Source organism: Pseudophryne corroboree, chromosome 2, assembly GCF_028390025.1.
Source record: "Pseudophryne corroboree isolate aPseCor3 chromosome 2, aPseCor3.hap2, whole genome shotgun sequence".
Lineage (NCBI taxonomy): Eukaryota > Metazoa > Chordata > Amphibia > Anura > Myobatrachidae > Pseudophryne > Pseudophryne corroboree.
In genome coordinates this window covers 627277262-627292342 of record NC_086445.1, presented here as the reverse complement: position 1 = coordinate 627292342, position 15081 = coordinate 627277262, and the positions used below count along the sequence as shown (strand labels likewise).

General features: G+C 40.8%; 1 protein-coding gene across 3 annotated transcripts in view; it reads left to right on the top strand.

Moving 5' to 3' along the window:
• The first annotated feature begins 346 nt into the window (after positions 1 to 346).
• Positions 347 to 15081, top strand: part of IP6K3 (inositol hexakisphosphate kinase 3) — a 335650-nt gene continuing 320915 nt past the window's right edge. For 2 of the 3 annotated variants that reach the window (XM_063954851.1, XM_063954850.1), the window contains exon 1: positions 378 to 486. Coding sequence is in view for 1 of the 3 variants with exons in the window: in XM_063954852.1 (XP_063810922.1) it covers positions 453 to 486 (34 nt within the window). In the remaining 2 variants the exon portion in view is untranslated. Of the gene's footprint in view, positions 487 to 15081 lie in introns of all 3 variants that reach the window. The other variant, XM_063954852.1, reaches the window with a different exon arrangement.

The window sequence follows — 15081 nt, the reverse complement described above, 5'->3', positions numbered from 1 at the left end:
ACTTATTCAAAATGACAAAATCTGGTGTCTGTGCCGCTTTGACACCATTTTCATGCCCAAATCCTTTTTTGTTTAAGGCAAAATGTAATGTAAATTGTTGTAAGGGACACAATCTTTTGGTTATACAAAGTTAACTTAGTGATCGATCCTCAGTTAAGTGTCTTAATATAACATTTTCTGAATAAGAAGCTTGCCGAATAAGAAGCTAACTTCAGCCACGTGTATGTATCCCTGATTGTCAGCTTGCCATAAATGATCCCACCCTTACAAACTGAACTTCTATTTGGCTCAGTACATCCCTCGTCGCCACCACCTCCTCCAACTGTCCATATCCATGTCTGCAGCTGTCCCCAGTGCCAGTCACCCCGCTTGAAGGAACAAGTGACATTTCCCTGCTGCTGAGCGTCCAGCAATTGTACACACATCACATCAGTGCAGCTACTACAGAAGGCATGAAAGAGGAGGACATCAGCAGGCGCTACAGAGGTAGGGATGGCAGTACTGGTGGTATATACATTGTGCACACTATACTGTACGAGTATATATATATTTACAAGTTGAGTATCCCTTATCCAAAATGCTTGGGACCAGAAGTATTTTGGATATCGTATTTTTCTGTATTTTGGAATAATTGCATACCATAATGAGATATCATGGTGATGGGACCTAAATCTAAGCACAGAATGCATTTATGTTTCATATACACCTTATATACACACAGCTAGAAGGTAATTTTAGCCAATATTTTAATAACTTTGTGCATTAAACAAAGTTTGTACACATTCACACAATTCATTTATGTTTCATATACACCTTATACACACAGCCTGAAGGTCATTTAATACAATAATTTTAATAACTTTGTGTATTAAACAAAGTTTGTATACACTGAGCTATCAGAAAACAAAGGTTTCACTATCTCTCAAAATTCCGTATTTCAGAATATTCCGTATTTCGGAATATTTGAATATGGGATACTCAACCTGTGTGTGTGTGTATATATATATATATATATATATATATAAAATCACTGATGCATTAGTAGAGGAATATAACGCTGTATGCACGCAACGAGCGCTGAGCCTCTGTCCCATCTACTATAAACTAGTTAACGCTGGACACTATGAAAACGTCAGCCCTTGGTGAGAATTTGCTGTTCTGAGGGTGCAACTCAGTCTCCTTAATACGCGTGAGACAGAGCAGGCTGGCCAGGAGCCGTCATTTATCCCAGATTAGTGGATGCGGACTAGATTTTTGCAAGCCGGTGCAATGGCAAATACAAAGCCAGGTGTGAGTCTGATACATGGGGGCACAAGCAGTACTGTACAGTATGTTCCAGTGGTGAGAATAAAAGTTACCGCTCAACAACGTACTTGCAGCCAAGGAGGACGGAATTGAAGCGTAGTGGGGCCTTTTCTCAAAAGTTTGATGGGGCTGCTGAGCTCTTAGCTGAAACTATTGTATATATACAGTATATTGGAATAAACCAATTGAATGAAATGGTAGAGCCAAATTTCCATAAAGGTGTGCATGACATTTGTTTTCATATGACCTTCATAAGCATTAGATAACTCATTAGCAAGGGGACTGCTTTTATTTCAAGTGTCACATGTACATTTTAGTTGTATGTGTCATGGCACCAGGGTAATACGTTGCAAAAAGTGAGTTGTGCTGATTACTGCCAAAAAGCTTTCTGTCTGGGTAAAGTGATCAGAAGAGTCCAACTGAATGAAGAACATTACAAATACGCTCATTTTTAATGAGTTATCCAAATCTAGTCATATGCAGCTAGCTCCAGTCAGCCCAACACGAGGTTAAAAAAGATCATAGAAATTTGTCATATTATTTGACTCCATAGCACACTTTTAAAACAGACTCACCAGCATAAGGAGGAGAGGAGCATCACTTCACAAAGCAAGGGGAAAGAACGTTTGATTCTTTTGCATTCATAAAGGAGACTATATACTGTGTCCTAAAATATGTTTATAATGAGCAGGTTATATGGGCTTGTTGCCATATTAATAGGTCTATGTTTGGGCACAAATATATTTTAATATTTAAGTGACCAACTATTGAACTTAATTTTGATCTTATTATATATGGATGATCTGTCTCAAAATAGGAAAGCTCAGACTTCAGCAGGGCCAAGAACAGCCCTGGTACTATTAAGTCTACATGGATATTCTTAAGTGGCCTATACATCTGGGATTTATTATGGCAATTAATCGATGACTGGATAGGGTTATCGGCAAAATCCAATATGTTGAAAGTCCTCGTTTTGCAGATTTTGACCCACAAATTATCGGAATTTGCGAGTGGGATTTTCAGATGAGCAGCTGGTGAGGAAAGCAAAGTTGCAATGCAGTGTTTAAAAAACAATATCTTACAAATATTAAAATTTAGATTTTTTTATTTTAAGAAAATAGTTTTGGATAAGTTTAAATATGTTCTTCACCTAATTCACTAATTTAAAAAAAAAACTACAATTTCTGAGCGTTTTTTGGGGAAAAATATTCACCAGTGAAGTGGTTTAAAAACTCCTCGGTTCACAGTATGTTTTGGGTCAATGTCCACTTGTGCTGTGAAGTGCCATCCAATCAGATTTACCGAGTTTGGTTGAATCTGAGTAGACAGTATATTGCTATACAATTTAGAATTAATAGGGCTGCTTCTGTCTTCTATCACATCATCAATCAACACTATTGATCCAGTGCCACTGGAAGTCACCACTGTGTTTTACAGATAATGTGGTATACTCCAGATCACAAGCCGTTCCAAGCCTCCGTACTTTTTGCTTACCATTATTCTGGTTCAGGTTGATCTTCATTTCATCTGTCCAAATAAAATCTGTTCCAGAACTGTGCTGGCCCTTTTTTTGGGGGGAGGGGTGAGTATGATCTGCCCTTACTATTCTTGTGTTTGCACGTGAAGTCTCTCTATGGTAGACTTGAGTAATGATATGCATATCTCCTGGAAAGTGTTCTTCACTTGATTAGATTTCACAGTATGATACGGTTTTTCTTTACCATGAAAAGGATCATGTAGTCAACTACTACTGTTGCCTTCCATGGACATTCTGGCCTTTTTGTGTTGTCAGGCTAAACAGTGCATTCTTTGTTCTCAGAATGTACCAAACTCTTATTTTGACCACTCCAAAGGTTTCCGCTATCACTCTGATGAATCTTTTGTTTTTGCCGCCTGTGAATGACCTGTTTTACATGCATTGAGAGCTCACAGCAACAGCGTCCAAATGCAAATACCACACTTGGTATCAACTCCAGACCTTTTGCCTGCTTAATTAATAAAGAAATAAGGAATGGCCCACACCTGTCCATAAAACAGATTGTAAGTCAATTGTCCAATTACTTTTGGTCCATGGAAAAAGAGGGGCTACATATTCCTAAAGCCTTATTTCAATTTGGATGTGTATACCCTCAACTTAAAGCTGATAGTCTGTACTTTAAAACTATATTATGCAACTGCCTTGAATATGTTTTGGTAAACAGCTAAAATATCAAAACATTGTGTAGATTATCCAGATAATATATGGACTTAACTGTATTCCTAAATATGTAACAGAACAAAATGGCATCATTTTGTGAGGAAAATAGAAATACAATTTTAATACTTATGATTTATGACTGATGGTGGGGCCTACGGGCGCATGGACTGCCTTTTCGGATCCCACCCACTTCCCAGAGGATTGATGAAGGGATTCTTGGATACAATATGTGGCATTGTAAAGCAGGGGCAGGGCCATAATGACAAAAATCATACCCCTCCCACCAGGGACACGGGTCTGAGATCTCCCACAAGGCTCCAGGTAAAAGTGGGCAACTAAGGTTAGACAGTGAGGCTCCACACTTTGCACTTCCCCTTCAGAAGATACCTGTAGTCAAGTCATCTTCTACTTCGGTAACTGGTAGGGTCAGTGGAATCTCATGTTTTCCGTCACTCTGGAGCCCCTGTTTATAGTTCAGTCTAACCTTTCTGAACCTGGAACCTCTTGCTCACAATAGAGGTTATGAATCACAATTTTACTTGTGCATAACCTAGCAGGAAATTATTCATTGTTTGGTATGAATTACATTGGCATTTGTTAAATGTGTTCATTTCCCCCAACATGGTAATTCTGTGTTTGATTTCGGCTACCTCAGCTGGTTAGTAAAAGTGGAGAGAGAAATGGAAATATTTAAAAAATATTTTATAAATTTGATGTGACAATTATACAATATGTAAAAGCATTTATACAACTACCAGCATTCCATAACCCCTTTAGTGCTTCTGCCAAACAGGTCACCTCATTCCTTCCTTTGTGTTTTTTTTTTTTTTTTAAAGCTTTATTGATAGGTAATAACAATAAAAGAAATGTACACAATCGAGACACAGTAACTTCCTTTGTGTTAGCTACAGTATGTCTTCCTGTTTAGGAACATATTAATGCAGAGACATCTTTGTGTGTTTAGTGGTAAATATTTAGTTACTTTCATATTACAGATGTTACTCCATCCCACTATAAAAATGGACCTACAGTAACAATATTTCTATAGAGGTATGTAAACAGTTAAGTAGCTATATATAGACATAAATATAAATAGTATAGATAAGTAAAATGTAATTAAACAATGTTATATAGCAGGATTTAATTGTTATAAATATTTATATGATGAAGATATATTATGGACAGGTGAGTAACCTGATTTTATTTTAACCTTTTTATTTAATTATTGATAGACAGACAGACAGTGTCTGCCTAGGAAGTTGGAACAGGAAGGGAATCCCTATCTGTAAGACATAGATGAGTTTACAGAGCGATGAGCAGTTTGGGGCAAAGTGTCACAATGCTGTCTACCACTGTGGAATGTGTAATGAAAATAAAGTGTCTTCACGTACATGTAATCTTCAGCTTGTCACACTATCTGCGGGATTTATCCCCAGCGGGGGTATATTAAGTGGGAGGAATTATGGCTGCACTGGGGACATCTGACAGCTGATACAAGGATGTAGAGAATGCCGGAAAATTCTGGGAGGCATTTTTGTTAATGTGAATGCTCCTAATGCTGTAGAAGCTTTCAGAGCAGAGTTTTAGTAATAATAATTAGTTACAAATGACATACAGTAGCATATATATAATAAAGAAGAAGAGGAACGAAGCAACAAGCGGAGACAAACTTTGAACAGAATGTTAACACATTGGGCTCAGGCAGTCTGTGACTCACCTGCTTTTTGTTTAACTGATTGTAGAATGGTTAGGAGCTGTAGTTGGAAAGTTGAAGATAAAAGGGGGGATTCAGACCAGTTCGCTGCCGTGCGTTTTCGCACAGCGGGCGATCAAGTCATAACTGCGTATGCGTATACACCGCAATGCGCATGTGCGTCGGACAACAACAAAGAGCATTGCCGGTCAGCGAAGGGATGGTGCGAAAATTCCATTTGCACGGGCGTTGACAAGGTGATTGACAGGACAAGTCCATTTGTGGGTGGCAACTGAGCGTTTACAGGGAGTGTCCGGAAAAACACAGGCGTGTCCATGCGCTTTCAGTGAGGGTGTCTGATGTCAGCTCCGGACCCGATGAGCCTGTTGTGATTGCGCTGAAGGAGTAAGTCCTGGGGTGCGCAGAGACTGCACAAAGTGGATTTTAGTAGCTCGGTGTACACATAGGATCGCACACTTGCACAATGAATATACTCTCCCCCTGGAGGCGGCGATTATCTGACCGCAGGACAGCAAAATTAGCAGCCCAGCGATCAGGTCTGAATCACCCCCAAAATAAAACTGTTTTAACACTTTGTGCTCCATTTCTAAGGGGCCTCTCTATAATTTTTTGGTAAAATGCTCCTGTAAACTATCATTTCTTTTCACTGCATATCACAATGACAAGATTATGTATTGCTATTTATCAAAATTATGCAGGGGCAGTGGCTCCAATAGGACTCCGCTATGTCAAAGAGTAAATAGTAACGTGATAGCAGTCTACAAGCCATACGTGCAAATATAGGTGCCCGAGATGCATCTTTGGATCTGTCTCCACAAAAATAAAATGTGGAAATGGAGCCTATAGATGGCATTGTTTAACAGCATCTAAATAGAGCGGTTTTCAGAGGCTTGACTACATTATCTTGATTGATACATCCAGCTCCAATATCATGTCTCTTAAGTTGGGCAATTGTGAGGTATAAATCTATACCCCTCATGATGTGCTCATGTTCCTCCCCCTATTCCAAAAATTGATGTGCAGTATTCTATAGCTCTGTAGGGGGTTGCAGACTACTCTATAAGATTCCCTGAAGCAAAAGAAATAAACTATAGTGTGTCTTAAAAAAGTTATAGGAACAGGATCTTAAGAAATCGTATTAATAGCTATTTAGAAACGAGATTGTCTCCGGTAAAAACCAGCACCACTCCCCGTAATATATACCCATCTGGGATAAGAGTGCAAAGTAATAGTTTTTGGAAATGTTTTACTGCATCCACCTTCAGTTATCAGATAGACTTGAGGAAAGTAGAAATATATAGTGACAGTCTCATGGAGCAATAAAAACAGACAGCTTTAGAACTACAATAAAAGCAGCTGCTAAGGTAGAAAGAAAGGCAGAGTGTAGAGACAGTGCCACAGAAGAGTCTTAAGGTGCATCTGTCACACAGAATCAACATGTCCAGTTTTGGGACACTAGCAACATTCCTGGTTTATCAAAAGTTGTAAATACAGGAGCTACTGTATGCTAGGTCACATGTAATGGATTAACTCATATTAAATAGCTGCCTAGGAAGCAATTAATCCAAAGGACAACCCCACTTGGGGGATTAACACTATTACTCAGGGGCATAATCATTGCAGCCTTTTATTCAGCTTCCCTAGTGGCTGCTGCTCTCTGCTTCCCCAGAGGAGACTTCTTCAATTCTGCTGCTCCTCAGCTCCTACTCTCCCCTATGGCAGGTGAGAACTTAGTGTTGGGTAGCAGGAGGGCATAGCATTAAGCCTAGACAATGGGCATGATGCACCATCGACACTTGCACAGCCCTATGGCAGGTGTAGTTCTCCATCTGGGTGTAGCCTCCTGTGTGGAGCAGTTCAGCATATTTGGACGAAGCCACTTTTAGCGACACGTCTGCATTGTCTTAGCCACCCTCCTGTTGTCTTCTAGGTACACCCACTAAAATCACAGACTCTGCATCCAAATCCGTACTGCATCTCTGAACAGTAACAATTGGGAGGCATGTGCAGTGCACTTCAGCCTCGTGTAGACTAACAACATCTGTTTTGCATGCAACATGAAAAGAGATAAAGTGGATGGAGATAAAGTTCTAGCCAATCAGCTTCTAACATGTTACAGCCTGTATTTGAGAAATGACAGGAGCTGGTTGGCTGTTACGTTATCTCCGTCCACTTTATCTCTCTCCAAGGCTTAGTAAATAGACCCATGTGTCTTCAAAGCAGCAGACACATGCACCTATGATTTCTGCTTTGTAGTGCTTCTATAAAATAAGGCTCCAAGCAGAAATGCACTACTATTATAAAGTGTCAAAACCATATTAGCCTTGGGAAAAATATCACAACTGTGGCTCTCTGCCACTTTCCATCTCGTGGCTATCCCATGCAACCATATTTCCCAAGAATCCATGGTTCATATCAGCCAGAACCTAAAGATATGTTGTGTGATGCTGCAGAACAGGGGTATCAGCAGGAGGGGTAATTACAAACTGCAGTCATGGAGAGGTAAACTTAGAAAGTTTTCCAGATGAAACCTGGTGCAGCCCTGGGTAGGCTGGGAAGCTGATGGTGCGGGTGATATTATGTAGCCATTAGGTGGTTCTACAGCTTTAAATGAACACTTAATTTATCTAATTCAGTCTAAGTAGATTAATTCATGTGTACTTGTATGAAAACAACAAGTGCTTATATGATCCTCTCGATCAATGGTAATATCAGTTTCAAATATGCAGGCATAAAATATAATGTTCCACCCCCAAATGCAGGCCACCCTATCTGTTTCATCCATGGATGGATTGGGTTTGAAAACCAGCCCGGCAAATTTCTGGTAGTAGCCCCAAAGGGGGCGAGGTCTGTTGAAGAAGTGGGGTCTGCCAAAGTGGGCATGATCCCTCTTCTTAGGGCCTGATTCTGAGTTGGATGCAGTTGTGGCCTTTACTTGCCCTTTTTTGTGTTTTTTGCTGCAGTTGTGTCTGTGACTTTAGGTTAATGTCGCTACAATGCCCTTCCCTGGTATTCAGCCGTGCGTCCAAATTAGGGGTGAGTGCCGGGCCATTTTTCGGGTTTTGTGTTTTGGTTTTGAATCTGGATCTCCTTCGTGTTATTGATCTGTATTGGTTTTGCCACAACCGCCCCTGCAGGTTTTTGTTTCGGATCTGGATTTTTGTTTTTAAATCATAAAAACAGCACAACAGAATTTGTGGGTGTTTTTTGTTCCTACAGTATTAATAACTTTAATAACATTCATTTCCACTAATTTCCAGTCTATTCTGAACACCTCACAGCTCACAATATTGTTTTTATCCAGTTTAGGGCAAAAAGTTGTACCAAGGTAGCTGGATAACTAAGCTAAGCGACAGCAGTGGACTGAAAACACATGGCAGTTAACAATATATTTTGTGTCTATTTTTAAATGCTGTAATCATCTGTTAAAATTACTTTAAAATTAGGATCAAGTTCTTCTGTTCCTTAAAGCTATCTTTGACACGGAGAAGGTTCGCTAATCATCAATTTAAAATTATTTTCAAATTAGGATTAAGTTCTTATGTTCCTCAAATATATTTTTGACATGCAGAAGGTTAGTTATACTAATTTATTTTAAATGTAGTTAATGTATAATTATTATTAATAATATTAATTTGAATTAATCACAATGTGGTGATAAGAATTATGAAAATAGGACAATAAGTTATAACATAAGAATATGAGTTACGGATACAGCACCACGAAATGGACGGAGCATGCCTGGATGTATACTGGGAGGATACAGCACAAAATCTATTTAAAAAAAGCCTTTTATTTTGGGTGGACTGACAGAACACCCCTAGATAGACGGAGCAGCTGCAGTCCCTGGATGTATACTGGGATGACACAGCACAAAATATTAATTTAAATAAAAAAATATATACATTATTTTTTACATCACACACTGCGTTTATAGGCCCTCATTCCGAGTTGATCACTCACTAGCTGCTTTTAGCAGCATTACAAACGCTTGGCCGCCGCCCTCTGGGAGTGTATCTTAGCTTAGCAGAAGTGCGACCGAAAGGTTAGCAGAATAGTGCTGATTTTTTTCGAGCAGTTTCAGAGTAGCTGCAGACCTACTCCTTCCTTGCGATAACTTCAGACTGTTTGGTTCCTGGTTTGACGTCACAAACATGCCCTGCGTTCAGTCAGCCACTCCCCCGCTTCCACAGGTACGCCTGCGTTTTTACCTGACACGCCTGCGTTTTTTAGCACACTCCCGGAAAACGGTCAGTTACCACCCAGAAACGCCCCTTTCCTGTCAATCACTCACCGATCACTCGAACGATATAAAACAGTCGTTCGGCCATATGTAAACTGCAAAGTTTTGTGTGAAAGTACTTAGCGCGTGCGCACTGCGGCCCATATGCATGCGCAGAACAGCCGATTTTTAGCCTGATCGCTACGCTGCGAAAAACGGCAACGAGCGATCAACTCAGAATGAGGGCCCTAGTGTCGCACAAATGAGTAAAAAATATGTACATTTTTATATCACACATTGGTGGTTACAGGGACGCACAAATGAGTCAGAAATATATATTATTACACACTGCGGTTTTGCTTCACCAACAGCATCACACAATACGTGTATGAGTAGAAAATAATTTACTGCATTCTGACCGGCAGTGTCACAGTACTTATGAAAATAAAATAAAAATTGTATAGTACACTGGGGTACACCACAAAAAAAAAAAAAAATATATATATATATATATATATATATATATATATATTATAATTTATAATTTTAGGCTTTTTGTTTTTAGCTTTTATTATTTTAATTTTAAACTGGGTCGGAGCCCCTGGATGGACGGACAGATTACCCCTTTCAAATACAGCAGAGTGCACATCCCTTTTTCATATACAGTAGACAGAGAGAGCACCCCTTTCAGATACAGCAGACAGAGAGAGCACCCCTTTTTTTCAGATACAGCAGAGAGAGCACCCCTTTCAAATACAGCAGAGAGAGCACCCCTTTCAAATACAGCAGACAGAGAGAGCACCCCTTTCAGATACAGCAGACAGAGAGAGCATCCTTTTCAGATACAGCAGACAGAGCAACCCTTTCAGATATATCAGAGAGAGCACCCCTTTTTCAGATACAGCAGACAGAGAGAGCACCCCTTTCAGATAAAGCAGACAGAGAGGGCACCCCTTTTTCAGACACTGCAGACAGAAAGAGCACCCCTTTAAAATAAAGCAGACAGAGCACCTCTTTCGGATTCAGCAGACAGAGAGAGCACCCCTTTCAGATACAGCAGACAGAGAGAGCATCCCTTTTTCAGATACAGCAGACAGAGAGAGCACCCCTTTCAGATACAGCAGACAGAGCACCCCTTTCAGATTCAGCAGACAGAGAGAGCACCCCTTTCAGATACAGCAGAGCGAGTACCCCTTTCAGATACAGCAAACAGAGCAACCCTTTCAGATACAGCACACAGAGAGAGCACCCCTTTCAGATACAGCAGAGCGAGCACTCCTTTCAGATACAGCAAACAGAGCAACCCTTTCAGATACAGCAGACAGAGAGAGCACCCCTTTCAGATACAGCAGACAGAGCAACCCTTTCAGATTAAGCAGACAGAGAGAGGACCCCTTTCAGATTCAGCAGACAGAGAGAGCACCCCTTTTTCAGATACAGCAGAGAGAACTCCTTTCAGATACAGCAGACAGAGCAACCTTTTCAGATACATCAGACAGAGAGGGCACCCTTTTTCAGACACTGCAGACAGAAAGAGCACCCCTTTAAAATACAGCAGACAGAGCACCCCTTTCAGATTCAGCAGACAGAGCACCCCTTTTTCAGATACAGCAGAGAGAACACCTCTTTCAAATACAGCAGACATAGCACCCCTTTCAGATTTAGCAGAGAGCACCCCTTTCAGATACAGCAGACAGAGAGAGCACCCCTTTTTCGGATACAGCAGATAGAAAGAGCACCCCTTTCAGATTCAGAAGACAGAGCACCCCTTTCAGATACAGCAGACAGAGAGCACCCCTTTCAGATTCAGCAAACAGAGAGAGCCCCCCTTTTCAGATACAGCAGACAGAGATAGCGAACTTGTCCTACGCCAGACAACACAGTACTGAGACGGACATGTCCGTCCAGTACACTCGCCACAGCTGGAGTGAAGATGGCGCCGATCATCGCCATCGTCACTCCAAAACCCGTGAGAATCCAACAGCGGGGCGATGATGTTTGGCCTCGCTTTGGGATCCGAGTAAGGCAGGAAGTCCCGAGCCGGACTCGGATCCTGCCTCGGATCTCAATGTTCGGGTGGGTTTGGTTCCCTGAGAACCGACCCGCTCATCTCTAGTCCAAATATGCAAGGACTGAGACGCCCACTGGCAGTGTCTACAGATGCTGCAATAATGCTTTGTGCGTCCTCAGACGCTACCTTTGGTCACACCATTGTAACTTTCACCAGCCCTATGCTAACCCTGTTTTACCTGTTTGGGGGGCAAAGGAAACTTTTGCCCTGGGCGCCAGAAGGTCTAGAAGCGCCCCTGTCAGTGAAGCGGGGATGTGCTGCTGTCAGTGAGGCATGGATGTTCTGCTGTCAGTGAGGTGGGGAGGTGCTGCTGTCAGTGAGGAGGGTATGAGCTGCTGTCAGTGAGGCAGGGATGTGCCTCACTGAATACTTAACATTCAATGAATACTTAACATTCCGGAATGTTAAGTATTCATTGATTTACTCCATATGCTGCTATCAAACATGTGTGCCATATGCTTGCTATTTTTCAAAACTTCTGTTTTATTCTACAAACAGTAAAAAGCACTTTTTTCAACTAAGCAGTGTGCTGGTTTATCTGGGTATAATCCCTCTTGTGGTTATTCTTGGAACTTTTTTATATATATATATATATATATATATATATATATCTTTATAGATATATATCTTTATAGATATATCTAGATATATAGATATATAGACACAATTCCCCATAGAAGAGATGGCACTCAGAGACTTGTATATAAAACGCCATAAGTGATGTATTATAGGATCGACGTTTCGGAGTACAACCCCCTTTATCAAGATCACACCAAGCTTGATGTGATCTTGATAGAGGGGGTTGTACCCCAAAACGTTGATTGTACAATACATCACTTATGGTGTTTTATATACAAGTCTCTGAGTGCTATCTTTTCTATGGGGAATTGTGCATTATTCAAGTGGATGCAGCACCGGAGCTATTTGCTTATATGACTGAGTGCCGGCAGAGTTGGTTGGTATATATATATATATATATATATATATAGTTTCCGTATAGTCCACACTCTAGCCTTGTTTAGTAATTGCTGGGGTCGCATCCATATGTGGTTAAAGGTCACCAGGACACATCCACTCCAATATATCAAAATTACCAGGAGCACTCACCAGTCTTCTCAAGCCTTTTTATTAGTTAGTCATTGCTTCAAAATATCAGCATAGGGATATCGACGTTTCGGTTCCAAGCAGGGACCTTTGTCAAGATAACAGGTCAATACAGGTAGCTCACATATATACCCATATGGCCCTCCTCCATCAGCCATCAAGAAACACCTGATGAACTATTAAATATACAAAAACACTTAAAATAAGTCTTAAACATACACAGTACAATACAAACAAATACACACAAACACATACTAGTAACGAGTGTGTAAATGCAGCAGCGGTACCATATGTAAAAGCTGTTAGAAAGCGGCATGCGTTCCATCGCACTGCACTTCTGGTATTTGGAACCCATTTTTCCGGTATTTGGAACGCATGTTCCGACCACATGACTGGAAGTGCGTGTTCTATCCACATAAACAACACCAACAGCGTCCCCATAGCAACTACACCAGTCTCAGCACACTATTTAACTACAAAGAACATCCACATCTAACTCAGCACTGCAGAGGTATGACTTACTGATCTGCAGCACTTGTAGAAGCATATGTACTGGGATATCAAATAGAGGACACTGGTAGTAACATTATACTTAGTCATTATGTAAAATCACAGCATTTTAGCCATAATGGTCCGCTGCAAAATCCCACATTTTACAGAGCACACTATAGTAAGCAAATGGTTTGTGTATCAATACACAGTCATAAAACTGAATAAAAAGTCTACATGTAGCATATCTTTATAGGGCTAGGATACAGACCCGCGATCCAGACCACAGACCAAACATAAAAAAATAAAAATGAAAAGTATATGAAAATTAATCATCCAACAGTCCTCCAGAAGCAGGATCCCAATTACTTAATCCAAGAAAATACCATAATGTATGCCTTCATTCAAGCCTCGAGGGCGTACCGTATCCAATCTGTGAATCCACATGGCCTCATGACGGAGCAATAATTTTGCCCTATCACTGCCCCTCCTAAGAGGAGCAACACGATCAATGATCATACACTTTAGTGACGCCAGAGTATGTCGTGCCTCATAGAAGTGTCTGGCTACCGGTTTATCTGAGTGTCCCTCGGTCAGCGCTGTCCTAATAGATAGACGATGATTCGCCATTCTTTCACGAAATGGGCAAATAGTCTTGCCCACATACACTAAGGAGCATGGGCATGTAAGTGTATATATTATGTAATCAGAGGTACAGCTCACTCTGGTGAATACTGATTTTTTTGCCCGGTATGTGGATGATGGAAATATTCGCCGGAAGTCATGCTTCTACAGGTAGTACAATTCACACATCAGTAACACCCTGTTTTCTGTGGCATCAACCACGATTCAAGCCCCAATGTAGGTGACCTATCGGGCTGCATAAGGATATCTTTTAGATTACGTCCCCGTTTAAAGCTGATCAAAGGCTTATCTGGTAAGTGCTTAGAAAGCATAGGGTCACTTTTCACCACCAGCCTGAGTTTCTTAACCGCTTGCCGTACTGTAGGGCCAGCAGTATCGAATGTCGTTGTCACAACAAATGGGTTTTGAAGTTTTTGCTTTTTTTCTCATGTTGCCTTTAGAAAAGATATTTAGAGCTTTCTGCAGGCAGTTGTCAATAATCTGTGCACTATAGCCCCGTGGAGAGAATCTCATCTTCATTTCCTCCAGTTGTATATGTGCCCTCTTGGCCTCAGAGTTATTCCGGAGTACCCGTAAAAACTGCGAAACCAGCAGATTTTGTTTAAGGGGGGTAACTTCCAAAGTGTAATAATGTATTACGGTCTGTCATCTTTCTGTATAGTCTGTATCCATACCCCATTTCAGTGGCATAGACAGTCACGTCCAAAAAATTAATTTCCTCACTACTATACTCCATCGTAAACCTAATTGGCGATTCCAAGCCATTTAGATAATCTAGCATATTCAAAAGGGAAGATTCACTGCCTGTCCATATAAGAAAAACATTGTCGATAAAACAACGGTAGAAGCCGATACTATCTCCAAACAGCGGGAGGATGTGCGCATTTTTGTAGGCATTAATAAATAAATTAGCATATGCCGGTGCTATGTTACTTTCATCGCTGTCCCCGCCGTCTGGAGATAGTATCGGCCAACATAGTTACACGTCAAAGTAAGTTCTAGTAATTCAGTCAGAAACTCAATCGGTGGTAAGGCCGAAACCGAGGCTGAAACCGAGGCTGAAACCGAGCCAATGCTCGTCGAACAACCGGCAGACCATCACTGTGTGGTATTACCGTATATAGGGAGGTAACATCCATTGTTACCAGGATCCTAAGTTGTGAGGTGGGCAGAGTGTTGATCAATCTCAAAAATCATTTGTGTCCTGTAGATAAATAGAAGTGTTTTTAACACATATCTGTAAAAAGCTATCCAAATATTTTGCCACAGATGAAAATAATGAATTACAAGCTGATATAATCGGGTGGCCCGGTGGTTTAATTAAGGCCTTGTGT